Source organism: Choloepus didactylus, chromosome 2, assembly GCF_015220235.1.
Source record: "Choloepus didactylus isolate mChoDid1 chromosome 2, mChoDid1.pri, whole genome shotgun sequence".
Classification (NCBI taxonomy): Eukaryota; Metazoa; Chordata; class Mammalia; order Pilosa; family Megalonychidae; genus Choloepus; species Choloepus didactylus.
In genome coordinates this window covers 3,665,450-3,686,635 of record NC_051308.1, presented here as the reverse complement: position 1 = coordinate 3,686,635, position 21,186 = coordinate 3,665,450, and the positions used below count along the sequence as shown (strand labels likewise).

At 38.9% G+C, this 21,186-nt stretch overlaps 1 protein-coding gene across 5 annotated transcripts in view; it reads right to left on the bottom strand.

Annotated features, from left to right (window-relative positions):
• Nucleotides 1–21,186, bottom strand: part of CCDC170 (coiled-coil domain containing 170) — a 107,097-nt gene that overhangs the window by 67,555 nt on the left and 18,356 nt on the right. For 4 of the 5 annotated variants that reach the window (XM_037819572.1, XM_037819598.1, XM_037819581.1 and 1 more), the window contains exon 2: nt 424–552. In XM_037819572.1, coding sequence (XP_037675500.1) covers nt 424–552 — 129 coding nt within the window. Of the gene's footprint in view, nt 1–423; nt 553–1,747; nt 1,772–21,186 lie in introns of those variants that run through there. The other variant, XM_037819590.1, reaches the window with a different exon arrangement.

The window sequence follows — 21,186 nt, the reverse complement described above, 5'->3', positions numbered from 1 at the left end:
CTAGAATTCAGGCAAAATTATCCTGCTTAACAGCATGGCAAATGCATAAGCTTGCAGGAATTCTGATGCCTCTGTCCTCTGGATATTCAGGGCTAGAGCAGGTCTGTAGTGGAATTTGTGGGAGAGTTTCCATAGACTCAGTCTACTGACAGCCCAGACGCCTGGAGAAGTCCTAGGCCTAGCTATGAGGGAACTAGTAGCATCACTAAGGGACCCAACCAGATGAGTTGATAATATGTGCAAATATTAAATATATGCATGCATACTCATGGGGTAAGCACTCAACAAGAGAAGAAACATATGCTTTGTCAAAAGGTTTAATTCTGTATCCCACTGTCCTATTTCTAATTGCCCCTAAGTTCTGCCCCACCATATAAGAAGCTAAAAGTCCCATTTCTGAGTGATGAGGGTATATAATCTTACCTCAGTCTGAACACATTCAAATTTGACCAAAGTTGCTGCAAGTTCACTTCGAGCATTTTCGGCCACATTCCGATAGTGGTTTAATTGCTCCCGAGTGTCCGGGACTTCCAAAAGATGATCATACGTTTCCTAGTAGGGTTCCCCCAAAAGGCAAATATAAAAAAGAATGTTAAACAATCTTTTCTCTGCAGCTGTGCAAAGAAAGATTAAAGATGGAAGCAGATAGGAGGCGGGGCAAGATGGCAGACTGGTGAGCTGTATGTTTTAGTTACTCCTCCAGGAAAGTAGGTAGAAAGCCAGGAACTGCGTGGACTGGACACCACAGAGCAATCTGACTTTGGGCATACTTCATACAACACTCATGAAAACGTGGAACTGCTGAGATCAGCGAAATCTGTAAGTTTTTGCGGCCAGGGGACCCGCGCCCCTCCCTGCCAGGCTCAGTCCCGGGGGAGGAGGGGCTGTCAGCTCCGGGAAGGAGAAGGGAGAACTGCAGTGGCAGCCCTTATCGGAAAATCATTCTACTGATTCAAACTCCAACCACAGATAGACTGAGACCAGACACCAGAGAATCTGAGAGCAGCCAGCCCAGCAGAGAGGAGACAGGCATAGAAAAAAAAAAAAAAAAAACAACACAAAAAACTCCAAAATAAAAGCCGAGGATTTTTGGAGTTCTGGTGAACATAGAAAGGGGAAGCGCCCTGAGGCGCATATGCAAATCCCGAAGAAAAGCTGATCTCTCTGCCCTGTGGACCTTTCCTTAATGGCCCTGGTTGCTTTGTCTCTTAGCATTTCAATAACCCATTAGATCTCTGAGGAGGGCCAGTTTTTTTTTCTTTTTTTTTTTTTAATCCTTTTTTCTTTTTCTAAAACAATTACTCTAAGAAGCCCAATACAGAAAGCTTCAAAGACTTACTGTTTGGGCAGGTCAAGTCAAGAGCAGAACTAGGAGAGCTCTGAGACAAAACGCAATAATCCAGTGGCTGAGAAAATTCACTAAACAACACAACTTCCCAAGAAAAGGGGGGTGTCCGCTCACAGCCATCATCCTGGTGGACAGGAAACACTCCTGCCCATCGCCAGCCCCATAGCCCAGAACTGCCCCAGACAACCCAGTGTGATGGAAGTGCTTCAAATAACAGGCACACACCACAAAACTGGGCGTGGACATTAGCCTTCCCTGCAACCTCAGCTGATTGTCCCAGAGTTGGGAAGGTAGAGCAGTGTGAATTAACAAAGCCCCATTCAGCCATCATTTCAGCAGACTGGGAGCCTCCCTACACAGCCCAGCAGCCCAGAACTGCCCTGGGGGGACGGCACTCACCTGTGACATAGCACAGTCATCCCTCAACAGAGGACCCGGGGTGCACGGCCTGGAAGAGGGGCCCACTTGCAAGTCTCAGGAGCCATACGCCAATACCAAGGACTTGTGGGTCAGTGGCAGAGACAAACTGTGGCAGGACTGAACTGAAGGATTAGACTATTGCAGCAGCTTTAAAACTCTAGGATCACCAGGGAGATTTGATTGTTAGGGCCACCCCCCCTCCCCGACTGCCCAGAAACACGCCCCATACACAGGGCAGGCAACACCAACTACACACGCAAGCTTGGTACACCAATTGGACCCCACAACACTCACTCCCCCACTCACCAAAAAGGCTAAGCAGGGGAGAACTGGCTTGTGGAGAACAGGTGGCTCGTGGACGCCACCTGCTGGTTAGTTAGAGAAAGTGTACTCCACGAAGCTGTAGATCTGATAAATTAGAGATAAGGACTTCAATTGGTCTACAAATCCTAAAAGAACCCTATCAAGTTCAGCAAATGCCACGAGGCCAAAAACAACAGAAAATTATAAAGCATATGAAAAAACCAGACGATATGGATAACCCAAGCCCAAGCACCCAAATCAAAAGACCAGAAGAGACACAGCACCTAGAGCAGCTACTCAAAGAACTAAAGATGAACAATGAGACCATAGTACGGGAGATAAAGGAAATCAAGAAGACCCTAGAAGAGCATAAAGAAGACATTGCAAGACTAAATAAAAAAAATGGATGATCTTACGGAAATTAAAGAAACTGTTGACCAAATTAAAAAGATTCTGGACACTCATAGTACAAGACTAGAGGAAGTTGAACAACGAATCAGTGACCTGGAAGATGACAGAATGGAAAATGAAAGCATAAAAGAAAGAATGGGGAAAAAAATTGAAAAAATCGAAATGGACCTCAAGGATATGATAGATAATATGAAACGTCCAAATATAAGACTCATTGGTGTCCCAGAAGGGGAAGAAAAGGGTAAAGGTCTAGGAAGAGTATTCAAAGAAATTGTTGGGGAAAACTTCCCAAATCTTCTAAACAACATAAATACACAAATCATAAATGCTCAGCGAACTCCAAATAGAATAAATCCAAATAAACCCATTCCGAGACATATACTGATCACACTATCAAACACAGAAGAGAAGGAGCAAGTTCTGAAAGCAGCAAGAGAAAAGCAATTCACCACATACAAAGGAAACAGCATAAGACTAAGTAGTGACTACTCAGCAGCCACCATGGAGGCGAGAAGGCAGTGGCACGATATATTTAAAATTCTGAGTGAGAAAAATTTCCAGCCAAGAATACTTTATCCAGCAAAGCTCTCCTTCAAATTTGAGGGAGAGCTTAAATTTTTCACAGACAAACAAATGCTGAGAGAATTTGCTAACAAGAGACCTGCCCTACTGGAGATACTAAAGGAGCCCTACACACAGAGAAACAAAGAAAGGACAGAGACACCTGGAGAAAGGTTCAGTACTAAAGAGATTCGGTATGGGTACAATAAAGGATATTAATAGACAGAGGGGAAAAATATGACAAACATAAACCAAAGGGTAAGATGGCTGATTCAAGAAATGCCTTTACGGTTATAACGTTGAATGTAAATGGATTAAACTCCCCAATTAAAAGATATAGATTCGCAGAATGGATCAAAAAAAATGAACCATCAATATGTTGCATACAAGAGACTCATCTTAGACACAGGGACACAAAGAAACTGAAAGTGAAAGGATGGAAAAAAATATTTCATGCAAGCTACAGCCAAAAGAAAGCAGGTGTAGCAATATTAATCTCAGATAAAATAGACTTCAAATGCAGGGATGTTTTGAGAGACAAAGAAGGCCACTACGTACTAATAAAAGGGGCAATTCAGCAAGAAGAAATAACAATCGTAAATGTCTACGCACCCAACCAAGGTGCCACAAAATACATGAGAGAAACACTGGCAGAACTAAAGGAAGCAATTGATGTTTCCACAATAATTGTGGGAGACTTCAACACATCACTCTCTCCTATAGATAGATCAACCAGACAGAAGACCAATAAGGAAATTGAAAACCTAAACAATCTGATAAATGAATTAGATTTAACAGACATATACAGGACATTACATCCCAAATCACCAGGATACACATACTTTTCTAGTGCTCATGGAACTTTCTCCAGAATAGATCATATGCTGGGACATAAAACAAGCCTCAATAAATTTAAAAAGATTGAAATTATTCAAAGCACATTCTCTGACCACAATGGAATACAATTAGAAGTCAATAACCATCAGAGACTTAGAAAATTCACAAATACCTGGAGGTTAAACAACACACTCCTAAACAATCAGTGGGTTAAAGAAGAAATAGCAAGAGAAATTGCTAAATATATAGAGACGAATGAAAATGAGAACACAACATACCAAAACCTATGGGATGCAGCAAAAGCAGCGCTAAGGGGGAAATTTATAGCACTAAACGCATATATTAAAAAGGAAGAAAGAGCCAAAATCAAAGAACTAATGGATCAACTGAAGAACCTAGAAAATGAACATCAAACCAATCCTAAACCAAGTAGAAGAAAAGAAATAACAAGGATTAAAGCAGAAATAAATGACATAGAGAACAAAAAAACAATAGAGAGGATAAATATCACCAAAAGTTGGTTCTTTGAGAAGATCAACAAGATTGACAAGCCCCTAGCTAGACTGACAAAATCAAAAAGAGAGAAGACCCATATAAACAAAATAATGAATGAAAAAGGTGACATAACTGCAGATCCTGAAGAAATTAAAAAAATTATAAGAGGATACTATGAACAACTGTATGGCAACAAACTGGATAATGTAGAGGAAATGGACAATTTCCTGGAAACATATGAACACCCTAGACTGACCAGAGAAGAAATAGAAGACCTCAACCAACCCATCACAAGCAAAGAGATCCAATCAGTCATCAAAAATCTTCCCACAAATAAATGCCCAGGGCCAGATGGCTTCACAGGGGAATTCTACCAAACTTTCCAGAAAGAACTGACACCAATCTTACTCAAACTCTTTCAAAACATTGAAGAAAATGGAACACTACCTAACTCATTTTATGAAGCTAACATCAATCTAATACCAAAACCAGGCAAAGATGTTACAAAAAAGGAAAACTACCGGCCAATCTCCCTAATGAATATAGATGCAAAAATCCTCAACAAAATACTTGCAAATCGAATCCAAAGACACATTAAAAAAATCATACACCATGACCAAGTGGGGTTTATTCCAGGCATGCAAGGATGGTTCAACATAAGAAAATCAATCAATGTATTACAACACATTAACAAGTCAAAAGGGAAAAATCAATTGATCATCTCAATAGATGCTGAAAAAGCATTTGACAAAATCCAACATCCCTTTTTGATAAAAACACTTCAAAAGGTAGGAATTGAAGGAAACTTCCTCAACATCATAAAGAGCATATATGAAAAACCCACAGCCAGCATAGTACTCAATGGTGAGAGACTGAAAGCCTTCCCTCTAAGATCAGGAACAAGACAAGGATGCCCGCTGTCACCACTGTTATTCAACATTGTGCTGGAAGTGCTAGCCAGGGCAATCCGGCAAGACAAAGAAATAAAAGGCATCCAAATTGGAAAAGAAGAAGTAAAACTGTCATTGTTTGCAGATGATATGATCTTATATCTAGAAAACCCTGAGAAATCGACTATACAGCTACTAGAGCTAATAAACAAATTTAGCAAAGTAGCGGGATACAAGGTTAATGCACATAAGTCAGTAATGTTTCTATATGCTAGAAATGAACAAACCGAAGAAACACTCAAGAAAAGATACCATTTTCAATAGCAACTAAAAAAATCAAGTACCTAGGAATAAACTTAACCAAAGATGTAAAAGACCTATACAAAGAAAACTACATAACTCTACTAAAAGAAATAGAAGGGGACCTTAAAAGATGGAAAAATATTCCATGTTCATGGATAGGAAGACTAAATGTCATTAAGATGTCAATTCTACCCAAACTCATCTACAGATTCAATGCAATCCCAATCAAAATTCCAACAACCTACTTTGCAGACTTGGAAAAGCTAGTTATCAAATTTATTTGGAAAGGGAAGATGCCTCGAATTGCTAAAGACACTCTAAAAAAGAAAAACGAAGTGGGAGGACTTACACTCCCTGACTTTGAAGCTTATTATAAAGCCACAGTTGCCAAAACAGCATGGTACTGGCACAAAGATAGACATAAAGATCAATGGAATCAAATTGAGAATTCGGAGATAGACCCTCAGATCTATGGCCGACTGATCTTTGATAAGGCCCCCAAAGTCACTGAACTGAGTCATAATGGTCTTTTCAACAAATGGGGCTGGGAGAGTTGGATATCCATATCCAAAAGAATGAAAGAGGACCCCTACCTCACCCCCTACACAAAAATTAACTCAAAATGGACCAAAGATCTCAATATAAAAGAAAGTACCATAAAACTCCTAGAAGATAATGTAGGAAAACATCTTCAAGACCTTGTATTAGGCGGCCACTTCCTAGACTTTACACCCAAAGCACAAGCAACAAAAGAGAAAATAGATAAATGGGAACTCCTCAAGCTTAGAAGTTTCTGCACCTCAAAGGAATTTCTCAAAAAGGTAAAGAGGCAGCCAACTCAATGGGAAAAAATTTTTGGAAACCATGTATCTGACAAAAGACTGATATCTTGCATATATAAAGAAATCCTACAACTCAATGACAATAGTACAGTCGGCCCAATTATAAAATGGGCAAAAGATATGAAAAGACAGTTCTCTGAAGAGGAAATACAAATGGCCAAGAAACACATGAAAAAATGTTCAGCTTCACTAGCTATTAGAGAGATGCAAATTAAGACCACAATGAGATACCATCTAACACCGGTTAGAATGGCTGCCATTAAACAAACAGGAAACTACAAATGCTGGAGGGGATGTGGAGAAATTGGAACTCTTATTCACTGTTGGTGGGACTGTATAATGGTTCAGCCACTCTGGAAGTCAGTCTGGCAGTTCCTTAGAAAACTAGATATAGAGTTACCATTCGATCCAGCGATTGCACTTCTCGGTATATACCCAGAAGATCGGAAAGCAGTGACACGAACAGATATCTGCACGCCAATGTTCATAGCAGCATTATTCACAATTGCCAACAGATGGAAACAACCCAAATGTCCTTCAACAGATGAGTGGATAAATAAAATGTGGTATATACACACGATGGAATACTACGCGGCAGTAAGAAGGAACGATCTCGTGAAACATATGACAACATGGATGAACCTTGAAGACATAATGCTAAGTGAAATAAGCCAGGCACAAAAAGAGAAATATTATATGCTACCACTAATGTGAACTTTGAAAAATGTAAAACAAATGGCTTATAATGTAGAATGTAGGGGAACTAGCAATAGAGAGCAATTAAGGAAGGGGGAACAATAATCCAAGAAGAACAGATAAGCTATTTAATGTTCTGGGGATGCCCAGGAATGACTATGGTCTGTTAATTTCTGATGGATATAGTAGGAGCAAGTTCACAGAAATGTTGCTATATTAGGTAACTTTCTTGGGGTAAAGTAGGAACATGTTGGAAGTTAAGCAGTTATCTTAGGTTAGTTGTCTTTTTCTTACTCCCTTGTTATGGTCTCTTTGAAATGTTCTTTTATTGTATGTTTGTTTTCTTTTTAACTTTTTTTTCATACAGTTGATTTAAAAAAGAAGGGAAAGTTAAAAAAAAAAAAAAAAAACAAGGAAAAAAAAAAGATGCAGTGCCCCCTTGAGGAGCCTGTGGAGAATGCAGGGGTATTCGCCTACCCCACCTCCATGGTTGCTAACATGACCACAGACATAGGGGACTGGTGGTTTGATGGGTTGAGCCCTCTACCACAGGTTTTACCCTTGGGAAGACGGTTGCTGCAAAGGAGAGGCTAGGCCTCCCTATGGTTGTGCCTAAGAGCCTCCTCCCGAATGCCTCTTTGTTGCTCAGATGTGGCCCTGTCTCTCTAGCTAAGCCAACTTGAAAGGTGAAATCACTGCCCTCCCCCCTACGTGGGATCAGACACCCAGGGGAGTGAATCTCCCTGGCAACGTGGAATATGACTCCCGGGGAGGAATGTAGACCTGGCATCGTGGGACGGAGAACATCTTCTTGACCAAAAGGGGGAGGTGAAAGGAAATGAAATAAGCTTCAGTGGCAGAGAGAATCCAAAAGGAGCCGAGAGGTCACTCTGGTGGGCACTCTTACGCACACTTTAGACAACCCTTTTTAGGTTCTAAAGAATTGGGGTAGCTGGTGGTGGATACCTGAAACTATCAAACTACAACCCAGAACCCATAAATCTCGAAGACAGTTGTATAAAAATGTAGCTTATGAGGGGTGACAAGGGGATTGGGAAAGCCATAAGGACCACACTCCACTTTGTCTAGTTTATGGATGGATGAATAGAAAAATAGGGGAAGGAAACAAACAGACAAAGGTACCCAGTGTTCTTTTTTACTTCAATTGCTCTTTTTCACTCTAATTATTATTCTTGTTATTCTTGTGTGTGTGCTAATGAAGGTGTCAGGGATTGATTTGGGTGATGAATGTACAACTATGTAATGGTACTGTGAACAATCGAAAGTACGATTTGTTTTGTATGACTGCGTGGTATATGAATATATCTCAATAAAATGAAGATTAAAAAAAAAAAAAGACATAATGCTGAGCAAAATAAGCCAGGCACAAAAAGAGAGATATTGTATGTTACCACTAATGTGAATTCTGTGAAAAATGTGCAATGTTTTATACTGTAGAATGTAGGGGACCTAGAGATACCAATTAGTGGAGGGGGAATGATAATCTAATAAGAACAGATAAACTATGGAGGTTAATCTCAATGTTATGGGAATGCTCAGGAATGATTATGGTTTGTAAACTTTCTTGGATATAGTAAGATCATGTTGGAAGCAATAGAGTTATTTTAGGTTTTTTTTTTCTCTTATTCCTTTGTTTTCTTAGGGGTTGTTAATTTTCTTGGGGTATGGTAGGAACATGTTGGAAGCAAAGTAGTTATTTTAGGTTATTTGTTTTCCTTAATCCATTGCTTTGTTTGAAATGTTGTGGGGTTTTTTTGGTTGTTGTTTGCCTGTTTGTTTTTAATTTTTTGATAAACAAAGTTAAAAAATTGAAAAAAAATCAGTAGAAAAATGGGAGTAAAAACTAAATGACAAATAGGGTGGGATGGGGGGATGGTTTGGGTATTCTCTTTTCACTTTTATTTTTTATTCTTATTCTGATTCTTTCTGATGTAAGGAAAATGTTCAGAAATAGATTGTGGTGATGAACGCATAACTATATGATCATACTGTGAACAGTTGATTGTATACCATGGATGACTGTATGGTTTGTGAATATATTTCAATAAAACTGAATTAAAAAAAAAAGATGGAAGCATTCTTTGTATTCCAAATGTGTTAAAAATGCTACCTAGAGAAATGTTCTGAGAGGGTCATTTCACTTTTGTTCTCAAGATTCTAAGATGACTTCTAACACTTCTGTTGACTGTCTTGAGTCTTGGCAACAACAGCATCTCCATCTGCTGCCTTTCTCAGTCAAGAAAGCCTCCTTACTTCCTACCTAAGTACCCCTTCTCCCTCCAGCCCTCATCTTCCAAGGAAGTTTCCCCAGCACCGTAATTAAGGGTGGGTCCCTACATGACAGGAAATGCTGCGTGTGTCCTTCGCTGCCTGTGGACAACCTCTTCGGTAGCACCACCATAACCAGTGTGACAGATCCCACTTTCTGAACCGTGCGAGGAGCGATGGCAAGATGGCACACAGGAGGGGACAGAGGGTGCTCCCCCAGGACTGCAGGGAGAGTTGGCATTTTAGAATTGGCCTTTGCATAACAAAGGCCCTTGGCAGAAGTGGAAGGAATTGAAAATGTTCCCTTTCCACCCAAGTCAAATGCTATTAGTAACCTATGCCCAGAAGCCATAGTGTCAACAAAAAACTGTCACAAACAGCGCAGTGCTACATCCTAGGTAAGTAGAAGAGAGTTTCCTTATTCTTCTGTTTCTAGACTGTAAAGATTATCATTTCATCTCTCCTGTGGTGAATAAAGTGTTTCTTTTATCTATCAATGAAATCATGTGACTTAAATGTCAAAGGCTGTCTCCTTCATAGCTATACACTGTACGTTTATTCTCAATCTCATAAACTACCTTGGGGTCATGATAGCGATTCAAGTGAACACAAGAGATTAAGGAATCATGTCTAGAAGGGAACAGCTCTCGGCTGCACTGAGGGTTGCAAGTGCAGAAATAAGGATCCCAGTGTAACTAAATTATTCCAATTATTAAAGACAAGCCATATGTTCAGACTTTCTAAAGTAAAAATTCCCAGTTTTTGCAGCTGGGCAACTAATTTAAATGTTTACCAAAGAAATGCCATGTGAACCAAGTGAACCCATGTGCAGATCGTATTTGAAGATGTGGCCCATGGTCCTGTTTCTACCCTACTCACACACAACACTTGCTTCCTTCTAGAACCATCCTTTATCTCAGACCAATAACTACACCCACTTCAATGACGTTTCCAGGGCCCATGGTCTTTGAATGAGGCCACATAGAGGGGGATTTCCTCGCAGGCCCACGAGACACACCAGCAAAACCCATTTAGGACTGCCCAGCGACGCAACTGCCAGAGACTACTGTTTGGAAATATGCATGAATGCAAAAGTTGCCGTTAAGTCCTTAACCTTGCTACAGGGGTTGTCATGGCTGGTGTGTTTCTGTCCACAAAATGCCAAACAAAACCTTCAGGGCACTTAGCAAAAGTGCTGTGATGTGTGCCAGCCACAGCATATCCAAGAAGGGGTTGGACAGGTAGTCCCAGGGAGAAAGCCTAAGAGGTCTAACTGACTCTGAGAAGAGAACCACATCCTGTTCAACCCCACTCAGTATTCAGAAGGGACCTTTCCACCATAACCACCACAGCTAAAATAGGCCATGGGCGGCACTAGGAGAGGTTTGAACTGTAATGTGTGGCACACCATTTTATAATATTCCTGATGAAAATCAGTACCCTGATGCCAAGGAATTTCCCTTTTTATAACTGACATCTTTTTTTAGGAAATGATGTTGTCATATCATTATTTTATATCTCCTTCTTATTAAAAAATATAATAATAGCTTGAAGGTAATGTTAAGAGACACAAAGGACTATTCAGAAATGGCCCTTCCTTTTAGGAGATTGCAATCTAATGTGGAACACTAACGAAAGCATTAGCATCTTCAAATACTCCCACATGAGTGAAAGAAACTATATATTAAGATAAAATCACCCTGACACTACAGCAGGGCTTACAGTAAGAGGCCCTTTTGATTGCTGAGTTTGGAAAACAGTTGCTAGGTCTTAATCACCTTCCATAATCTGATAGACTGGAGATTAATCATCAACAAATATTTACTGAGAACCTGCTCTGGGTCAGGCACTCAGCTAATATTGAGTCTAATAGGGAAACAAAATGTGTCAAATAACCACACTAGTGATTGCACAATTATCAACTGAAATAAATGCAAGGAAAGGAAAGAGCAGATAGCAAAGGAAACTGATTTAAGATTAGGGAGATGGGAGGGAAAGATTCCCCTGAAGAAGTGATAATTAAATAGGAATAGGCAAGAGATGTTAAAACGGAAGGACAACAAACAGCAATGAGCAAAAAGTCTATGCGTAGACCGTGTGGTAGGAGTGGGTCCTGGGCAGCCAGTGACCTGAAAGAAGCCAGAGGGGCTGAGGGATGAGAGCAGCGGATGAACACTGGAGATGGGCTTGAAAGGCAGTTCTGAGCATAATGTATTTTAGTATCTGGTAGGGCTTCGTTTTCACAATATTCTTGGCTATTCTGACTGCTGTGTTTTAACAAATGAAATTTAGAATCCGCTTATCAACTTCCAGAAAATCTTGTTGGTATTTTCATTGGGATCATATTAACTTTATAAACAAACTTAAGGAGAATTGACCTCTCTTAAATGTTGGGTCTTTGAACCAAAACAGTGTTTTCCCATTTGTTCGGGAATTCTTATGTCTCTTTGTAGCATCTTAAATATACTGTATTTTGTAGTTGATGCCTAAAAATATTATTTTTGTTGTTGATTTTGTAAATAAGGTCTACTTATTTCTGTATATTAAATTTGTATCTGGATACCTTTTTTGAAATCTCTTATTTGAAATAGTTTTTCAATTGATTCTCTTGGATTTTTGCTTTCTAAACCTGCTAATCACATACATGTAAGGATAATTTCAACTCCTCGTTTCACATTTTTTATACTTTCACTTTCTTCATAACAAATTGCATTGATTAATACCTCAAACCACTGTTAAACAATAATAATGATAACGGAATTTTGTCTTGTTCCTGACTCTCACAGGAATGTATTTGTATTTCCCCATTAAGTATGATGGTAGATTTGGGGTTGGGATGAATACATTTTTCCATGATCAGGAAGAATTTTATTAAAACTTTTTATTAAAAGTTTTTTTAATCAAGAACGGATTTTTATCAAATGTTTTTTCAGCATCTACGAAGAAAAATATTGCTTTTATTCTTGGATCTTTTAATAAAATGCATTGTATTAATAGCTTATCCAATATTCACTTAGCCTAAGTTTGTGGTAGGCAAAATAATGGCTTCCCAAAGATGTTGTGATGGTTTGAAGCTGTATATAAGAAAAGAACATGTTCTTAAAGCTAATCCATTCCTGTAGGCGTGGACCCATTGTAAGAAGGATCTTTTGGTGAGTAGGACTGTAACTTGAGATGTGACCCACCTCATTCAAGGTAAGTCTTACTCCTCTTACTGGAGTCTTTATAAGAGGATAAAAGACAGAGAGAAGACACAGAAAAAAGCCCCAGAAAAGCTCAGGGAGAAAAGCCAGAAAAGCTGAGAAAAGACACACAGAAAACACAGAGGAAGCCACTGAAGCCAGAAGCTGGAAACAACGAAATCCAGGAGAGAAGGGAGATCAGCAGACATTGCCATGTGCCTGGCCATGTGCAGAGGAGCTGAGGATGGCAGGCATCCAGTTTTCAGGGAGAAAGCATCACATGTTGATGCTTTGATTTGGATGTCTTCACAGCCTCAGAACTGTAAACTTGTAAGTTAAAGCCAACCCATTTCCGGTATATTGCATTTCATCAGTTTTAGCAAACTAAGACAGATATCCTTGACCTAATCCCCAGAATCTGCAGATGTGTAATGTTACATGGCAAGGAGGCACTGGGGTGCCAATGGAATTGAGTTTTCTAGTCAACTAACCTTGAGATGAGGACATTATCCTGGATTATCTGGGTACACATGATGTAAACACAAGGGTCCTTATAAGAGGGGGGCAGGAGTGTTAGAGTCAAAGAAGGCTATGTGACAATGGAAGCAGAAGTCAGAGTGATGCAGTTACAGGCTTTGAAGATGGAAGGAGTGCAGGCAACCTCAAGAAGCTGGAAAAGGCAAGAAATGGAATCTCCCCTAGATCCTCCACAAGGAACCAGTCCTGCCATCACTTTGATTAGCCCATTGAGACTGATTTTTAATTGCTGACTTCCAGAAATGTATGAGAATAAATTTGCATTGTCTTAAGCCACTAAGTTTGTGATAATTTGTTACAGCAGCAATAGGAAACAAATACACTTATATTCCTGTAATAAATACCAGTTGATCATGAAATGAAATTACTATCAGATCCCCTTCAGCAATATTTAGGATTTTGGCATCAGCCTTTATAAAGAAATTGGTCTATAGTTTTAATATTTTATGCAGTCTTTTTTTGATGATGCTTGTTCTGCTATCAATGTTATGCTAATGTCATAAAATAATGTGGCAGTGTTCTTTTTTTCATGCTTTTGGAACAGTTGTTCCTCAAACGCTGAGTGAAACCATACAGACCCAATGCTTATTGCAGGGAGTAGATCTTTGGAAACTTTCTCTGTTTCTTCACTGGTAGGCTATTTAGAGTTCCTGTCTCTTCTAGAAGTGGTTTTGGTACATTATATCTTCCTGGAAATGTTTTTAATTCATCACATTTTTCAAATGCATATATATAAACAATAGCATCTTTTATGGTTCTTTAGCTTTCCATCATATTTGCAAATATTCTCCAAATATTTCTTATTTTGTGAATTTTACTGTTTCTTTTATTTCCAGAGAGCCAGATTTTAGATTTATTAATTCTGCCATTTGCTTTTACTCAACTCATTAATTTCTGCTTTCATCTTTATGCATGTCCTTTCCCCTCCTTGTATTTACTGTATTGTTCTTTTTTGAACTCCAATAGGGTAACGTGTATGTATGCGCAAGCACGTGCGTGTGTATAAATGTATATATGTATATAACTGCACATATGAAGGAATTTATGATTTATGTATGTTTTTAGGGCTAGGCTTTTCCTCCTTTCCCTACTTTGCCTACCTCATAGATTCCTATTTAGTGTTGTCTTCATAGCTTTCTTCTAGATAGTCTTCAATTTGGTTTAGACTTCTCCTTTGAGCCAAGTTCATTGAGAGTTCGTTTTCCGGGTTTTGCCATTGACTTATGCTTGCCCTGCCCATGCTCAGAGGATGCCGTCTCTGTTCAGGGCTGATGATCCTGGAGCACATTGTGGGGCTGACCTGCGTCCATTCAGACTGGACAGTGTCCTTGCTGTACCCACTATTCATTCCATATCCCAGCCTTTTCATCCTTGTCTACATTATTTCTACCTCAGGGAATTCATTGAGGTTTTTGTGAAAGCTCAGTGTCATGAATGCCCTCCTGGGCTCTTGAAAAGAAGGTGTGTTCTCTGTTTTCAGGGTTTGGGGTTCAATATATATTGATTGCATCAAATTTGTCAATTATTAGGCACTTAGTTTCCCCTCTATTCCATCTAATTTTTCTTGTACTTCTCATTTGTTCTCCATGCCATCTGTCCTCATGTGTACCTTCCAGTTGTGCTCTTTTTTCTGCATGGTTTCAGTTTTGTTGTCCAAGTCTTTCCTGAGCTCTGCCACACCAAGTCTCATTTCCTCTTCTAGTCTCGCCATGTCTTTCTTGAGGTCCTGCATCTCTGCTTTCTGAACCAACTTGGCAGTATCTATTAGAAATTTAAGTGTAATTTTTAAAAACGGAAAATAACAAGCACTGATGAGGATGCGGAGAAATAGGAACCCTCCCATACTGTTGGCAGGAATGTTAGTGGGAATAGAAAATGATACAGCCACCTTGGAAAACAGTTTGGCAGTCCCTCAGAAAGTTAAACACAGAGTTACCAAGGGACCTGGCAATTCTGACCCTAGGTAAAAGAATTGAAAGTAGGGTCTCAAACAGACATATGTACACTGATGTTCATAGCAGCATTAGTCACAATAGTCAAAAGGTGGAAACAATCCAAATGAGCATCAGAAGATGAATGGATAAACAAAATGTCATATATAAACACAATGCGATATTATTCAGTCATTGTGCTGGTTTGAATCTGTTATGTACCCCATAAAAGACTATGTTCTTTTAATCCACTCTTGTGGGGGCAGACCTATTGTGGGTGGGATGTTCTGAATAGGTTGTTTTCATGGAGATGTGACCCACCCAATTGTGGGTGGGACCTTTTGATTAGATTATTTCCATGGAGATGTGATCTGGCTCATTTAAGGTGGGTCTTAATTAGTTTACTGAAGTCCTTAAGAGAGCTCAGGGGCCAACACGGACTCAGATGCTTGGAGATGCAGACAGAAAGATGTTTGGAGATGCTGAGCTAAGAGATGAAGCCCAGAGTTTGCACCTGGGAGAAGCTAAGACAGAAGCTAAGAGAGATAGAAGCCAAGAGACATTTTGGAGACAGCCACTGAAACCAGAACCAAGAAAGAAGCTAAGATATGTAATCCAGAGTTTGCCCCCAGGAGAAGCTAAGAGAAGCTAAGACAGAAGCCCATAGACATTTTGGAAAAAGCCATGGAAACCAGAAGCTAAACCCAGGAAACTACCAGCAGACTTCCAGCCATGTGAATTCCCATGTGACAGAAGAAACCCAGATGTCATCAGCCTTTCCTCAGAGAAGCTATCATTCTGTTGATGCCTTAATTAGGCCACTTTCATGGCCTTAGAACTGTAAATTTGTGAACTAATAAATGCCCATTGTAAAAGCCAATCCATTTCTTGTATATTGCATTCCAGCAACTTTAGGAAACTGAAACAGCTGTAAAAGGGAAGAAGTTCTGATACCATGCTACAACATGGATGAACCCTGAAATCATTACGTTGAGTGAAATAAGCCATGCAGAGAAGAACAAATAGTGTATGATTTCATTTATATGAAATATCTAGAATAAGCAAATTCATGGCGACAGAAGGTAGATTAGAGGTTACCAGGGGCTACGGGAAGAGGAATGGGGAGTAATTGCTTTATGGGTACCGAGTTTCTGTTTGAGTAACGAAAAAGTTTTGGTACTAGATGCTGGCATTGATGGAACAACACTGTGAATGTAGTCAATGCCACTGAATTCTACACTGAAAAATGGTTAAAATGGTTACTTTTATTTATGGTGTACATACATGTATATGTTACTATAATTTTAAAAATGTTTAAGAAACTAAATGTAAACAAGTCCAGTTCCCTGTTTTCTCCCCTTGAAAAATACTCACGCATGTGTACAGGAATGTGTATAAGAATGTTCATAATCTCATTAGTGATAATAGCAACAACAACAACAAAGAGTTTTAAACCAACTTAAGTCCCCATCTTCAGGGCAATTGCCAAATGAAGTCATTTCCATGCTATGGAGTACTGTGCAATAGGTAATATGAGATACAGCTATATATTTGGACATAATAATATCCACCAAGACATAACACTGAATGAAAATAAGAAGGCACAGATCCATATTTTGGTACTCTCTTCATAAAACACACACGAGGAAAAAAGTTTCTACCATAAATACATATAGTGGAGAAAAAAAAAAGAGAAAAAGGTCTTGAAAGAGTATTTACCTCTAGAGATGATACTAGAATAGGAGTGGAAGGGGAAATGGCTTGATTTTTCCAAGAAGGATGTATTTATGCATTATTTGCATAATTAAATATAATTTAAAGAAAATAAAAATATTGGAAGGAAAATGTTTACTGTGCTTACAGGACTAGATTCTATTTTCTTCTTTATTTAATGTTTCTAAATTTTTCTAAATCCTTTACAGTAAACATTATTTCTTTCATAATCAGAATAAACACCACTCCTTAAATTTAAAAAAGGAAGAAGAATTAAAAAAAAATCGCCAACTCTGCAACATATTATAAAGAACATGCTGAAAAAGACCCAGCCCTCATTGCATGGAAGACTTGAATGACAGTAAAAGAAGACATTCCAGGGGTTTTGCTCTCTTAATTAAGCCCTTCTATAGTTAGTAAAAAAATTTGAAAAATTTTCAACTTTTCCTATAAGTATTAAACAATTTCCACTTTAAAAAAAAAAAAAACAATTTTGCCCTATTCAGAATGGCGAAATTAAAACCTCATCCATTTTTCCTCATGTGAGGCAAAAAATCTCAGTTATTACGTACCTCACAGCTAACCCATGGAGCAATTTTATATTAATTTTAGAAATCCAACTACATATGATTTAAGTCGGCTACCGATATTACTATGATAATGATCAAAATTGCCTCACATGGTGGCTCATCTTTTCTGATAAACAGATGGCTCCAAAGCTCAAGGTCATAAAGAAAAGATAGATAAGCTTATTCATAATTTAGTACACAATGTGCCCAATTATCCGACTGGGGTCAGTGTCTTGGGACAGCCTTGCTACTGTGGTATTTAGTGATATTATCCCATGGACCAAAAAAAAAAAAAAAAACAAGGAAATCACTGCCTACCTCTGCTACACAAAAGCTCCTAAATCCATGCTCATCTTTCTAGACCATCGTGGATCTCCCCTTTGTTCCATTCAGTTCCAGAAGGCAACACACAATTGCTAGACCGCAGGTTCTTCATTGTGGAATGAAAAGCTTCCTTTAGCTTCTTTCTTTTTCTGTGCAAGCTTCCAGTTCTGCTCTACTGAGCAACCCCTTTCAAGACCCTCTCCCCTCTTCTTCAACTTCTTCCCACCAAATAAGGTTTCTTGCCTTAATTTACAGGGCACAGACTAAGTCTCCTGTCTTGTGGACTGAGTTTCTCTTGCCCAATCAGTCCTCCAGTGAACCTCTGATTATTCACCAGTTCTTCTCCCTACTTTGAAGACCTCTCCTGACCCTACTGTTTTTCTTTTTTCTTTTATCTGCATTTGGTTTCTCAGGCTCATTAGTGCCTCCAGAGGATAATGCAATGGATATGAGATCTAGGAAATAAATGTGATCAAACCCACCTTAGCAGCAGTGGGGAAAGTTTTGAAAGAAGACATTTTTACATAAAACTAAGTTTTGTGAAAATGCTGATTATAATATTTTTACACCTAGTTTCCCCGTCCCTTTTCTCTCATTCACTTAAAACCCCCTGTAAGTCACTATCCCTACTGAAAAACATAGTTATTCTAAAATAGTTTTCATACTATATATCTAGTCTTGTTTTCATTGGGTAGAGAGGAGGTATGGTTAGAAAAAGCTTAGGTGTCAAGCCTTTGGGGGGTGTTGCTCTAAGTATCAATCCTGGCATAATTCTAAAAAATATATATTTCATCATCACAATTAATAATTACTGAGTAGTTTCTAGAGCCAGGAACCATTCCCATTCACTCTTCGCAGTAGCATTTTGAGTAGGGGTTGTTCTTATGACTTCCATCTAATGATGAGGAAAGCGAGACCTAGAGAGGAAATTATATTGCCAGATGGCAAGCAACTGTAGTAGAGCAAGTAGCAATGACTACTTTTCTGTGCTGTATAATTTTTTTTTACGTTTAAAGTATGCTGAAGGAGTGGGCATATAAAATGGTGCAGCCACAGCAGGGGCACTTTGTCATATACCTTGTGACCCAACAATTCTACCTCTCATTCTACGTGAATATTCCTGGTATGTGGTGCCCATCAATAAAGGAGTTAGGAAACTATAGTATATCCATAAGATGAGAATCTAGAGAGCAGATAAGAGGAATGAACGAAATCTATTTGGAGCAACATGGATAGATCTCAAAAACATACTTGAACGAAACTAACAGTATGATACTACATATGTGAACAAAATTATATATTTTCTGTAAATACAAATATGAATGCAAAAAGTTTTTTTTAATGGACTGAAGAATACCCACTGTGCTGGTTTGGATATATTATGTCCCCCAAAACGCCATTATCTTTGATGCAGTCTTGTGTGGGCAGGAAACATACTGGTGTTGATTGGGTTGGAGACTTTTGATTGGATGTTTCTGTGGAGATGTGCTCACTCAACTGTGGGTGAGATCTTTCATTGGTTAATTTCCCTGGAAGTGTGGCCCCACCCACTCAACGTGGGCCTTGATTAGTTTACTGGAGCACTATATAATCTCAGACACAAGGAGCAAGCTTGCTACAGCCAAGAGGGCTACTTTGAAGAATGCACAGGAGCTGAGAGAGGAACTGCAGTTTACAGAGACATTTTGGAGATGGCCTTTGAAAGCAGACTTTTGCTCCAGAGAAACTAAGAGAGGACAAATGCCCCAAGAGCAACTGAGAGTGACATTTTGGAGAGAAGCTGAAGCCTAGAGAGGAACGTCTTGGGAGAAAGCCACTTTGAAACCAGAACTTTGGAGCAGACACCAGCCACGTGCCTTCCCAGCTAACAGAGGTTTCCCGGACACCATTGGCCATCCTCCAGTGAAGGTACCTGATTGCTGATGTGTTACCTTGGACACTTTATGGCCTTGAGACTATAACTGTGTAACCAAATAAGCCCCCTTTTTTAAAAGCCAGTCCATTTCTGGTGTTTTGCATTCCAACAGCATTAGCAAACTAGAACACCCACAAACACAAATAATAATTATCTCTAGAGAATGCGAGAAGAGAGTCAGGACTGGAGATGGTTATCACAGGAAAGTTTAGCTTCATTTGTAATGTTCTAATTTTTAAAGGAAAAATGACTATAGTTTTAATTTTAAAATTAATTTCTTAATTAATTAAGTAAAGACAACTGAAATCATGTTTAAAGAGTCCGATTTCCTAGGTTCTCGATTTTCACATTCTAATCTTCCTACACTGCAGACTTCTTCAACCTGAATGCTGTGTTTGTGAATTCCTTATTGGTTGCAGAGGCAACAGGAAACCCTAAACATGAACCCCAGGATACAAAAGGAAGGCAGAAGTGGAAAAAATAATCAGAGTTTCCAGCAATACTTTGTTGTGCAACAACGACATTTTGACTACATTTGGGACAGAAATTTCACCATTAAAATAAATGGACTATAAATAATGTTACAGCCAAAATATTAAAAGTCTGCAGGGATTAAAACCAGAATTTGATGATTTTTAAATGCTTTTATTAACTATAAAAAGATCTCCGATTAACAGAGGATAAATGAGAGAGAAAACTATCTAAAAAAAACTTCTAATTGCACTAAATTATAAATCCCTGCTTTCTCTTCCAAAATACCCTTTAGCTCAACCTGAGGAAAACTCAAAAAAAATGAGGCTGCTACATCATTTCTCTGTAAGAAGGAATCCATGGCCACCAGCAGACACACACTCCTGATTGCAACAAAGCCTCCCCTGTGGGCCATGTTGCAAAAGAAGGAGGTGGAAATCATTAGCCCTGTGTGACCATTCCAAGTTTCAACAGAAGAAAAAAATTAAATAATTTTTAACCTTCCTATCCGAATCTTGAGAGGAGAGAAAGAAAGATCCACTATCAAGTTTTTAGAATTATTTGTTCTCTACTTTTTTCCCAGAATAAATCAGATTAAAGGCAGGATTTCAAAAAGTTAAACTGTAGGGCCTAGCAACCCTCATTCCTTATCATGAAGGCAATGAGGATGTTCTCTGAATAGTCTTTTTTTTTTTAATATTAAGAACATATTTTTATTTTGTTTTCCTTTGATTTTTGTTGTTCTTTGTTCTTAGCATACATAATTCATGCTACCACAGTCGATACTCTGGACCCCAGAAAGACATGTTTTCTCCAAATACAAAACACATTCAATCCAAAGTCTAATGAAAATCAGTTAGGGTTGTGCTTTATATTGCTGAAAAAATTCTACTCTGTCTGATGGATTTCTGAAACCTAGAAAAAAAATATTTGCTTCCAAGATACAGTGGAGAGGCGGGTATAGGATAAATGTTCCCATTTAAGAACAGGAAAATAGGGAGGAAAACAGGGATCACATTAACAAGGCAAGTCTGAAACACATCAGGACAGACTATTAGATTTCTGCAGTCTTTAGGACAGAAGTGGGGAGACTCCGCTTTGGAAACCCTTTCTTTGGGAAGATGGAATCCTAATCTGTTTGAATAACCA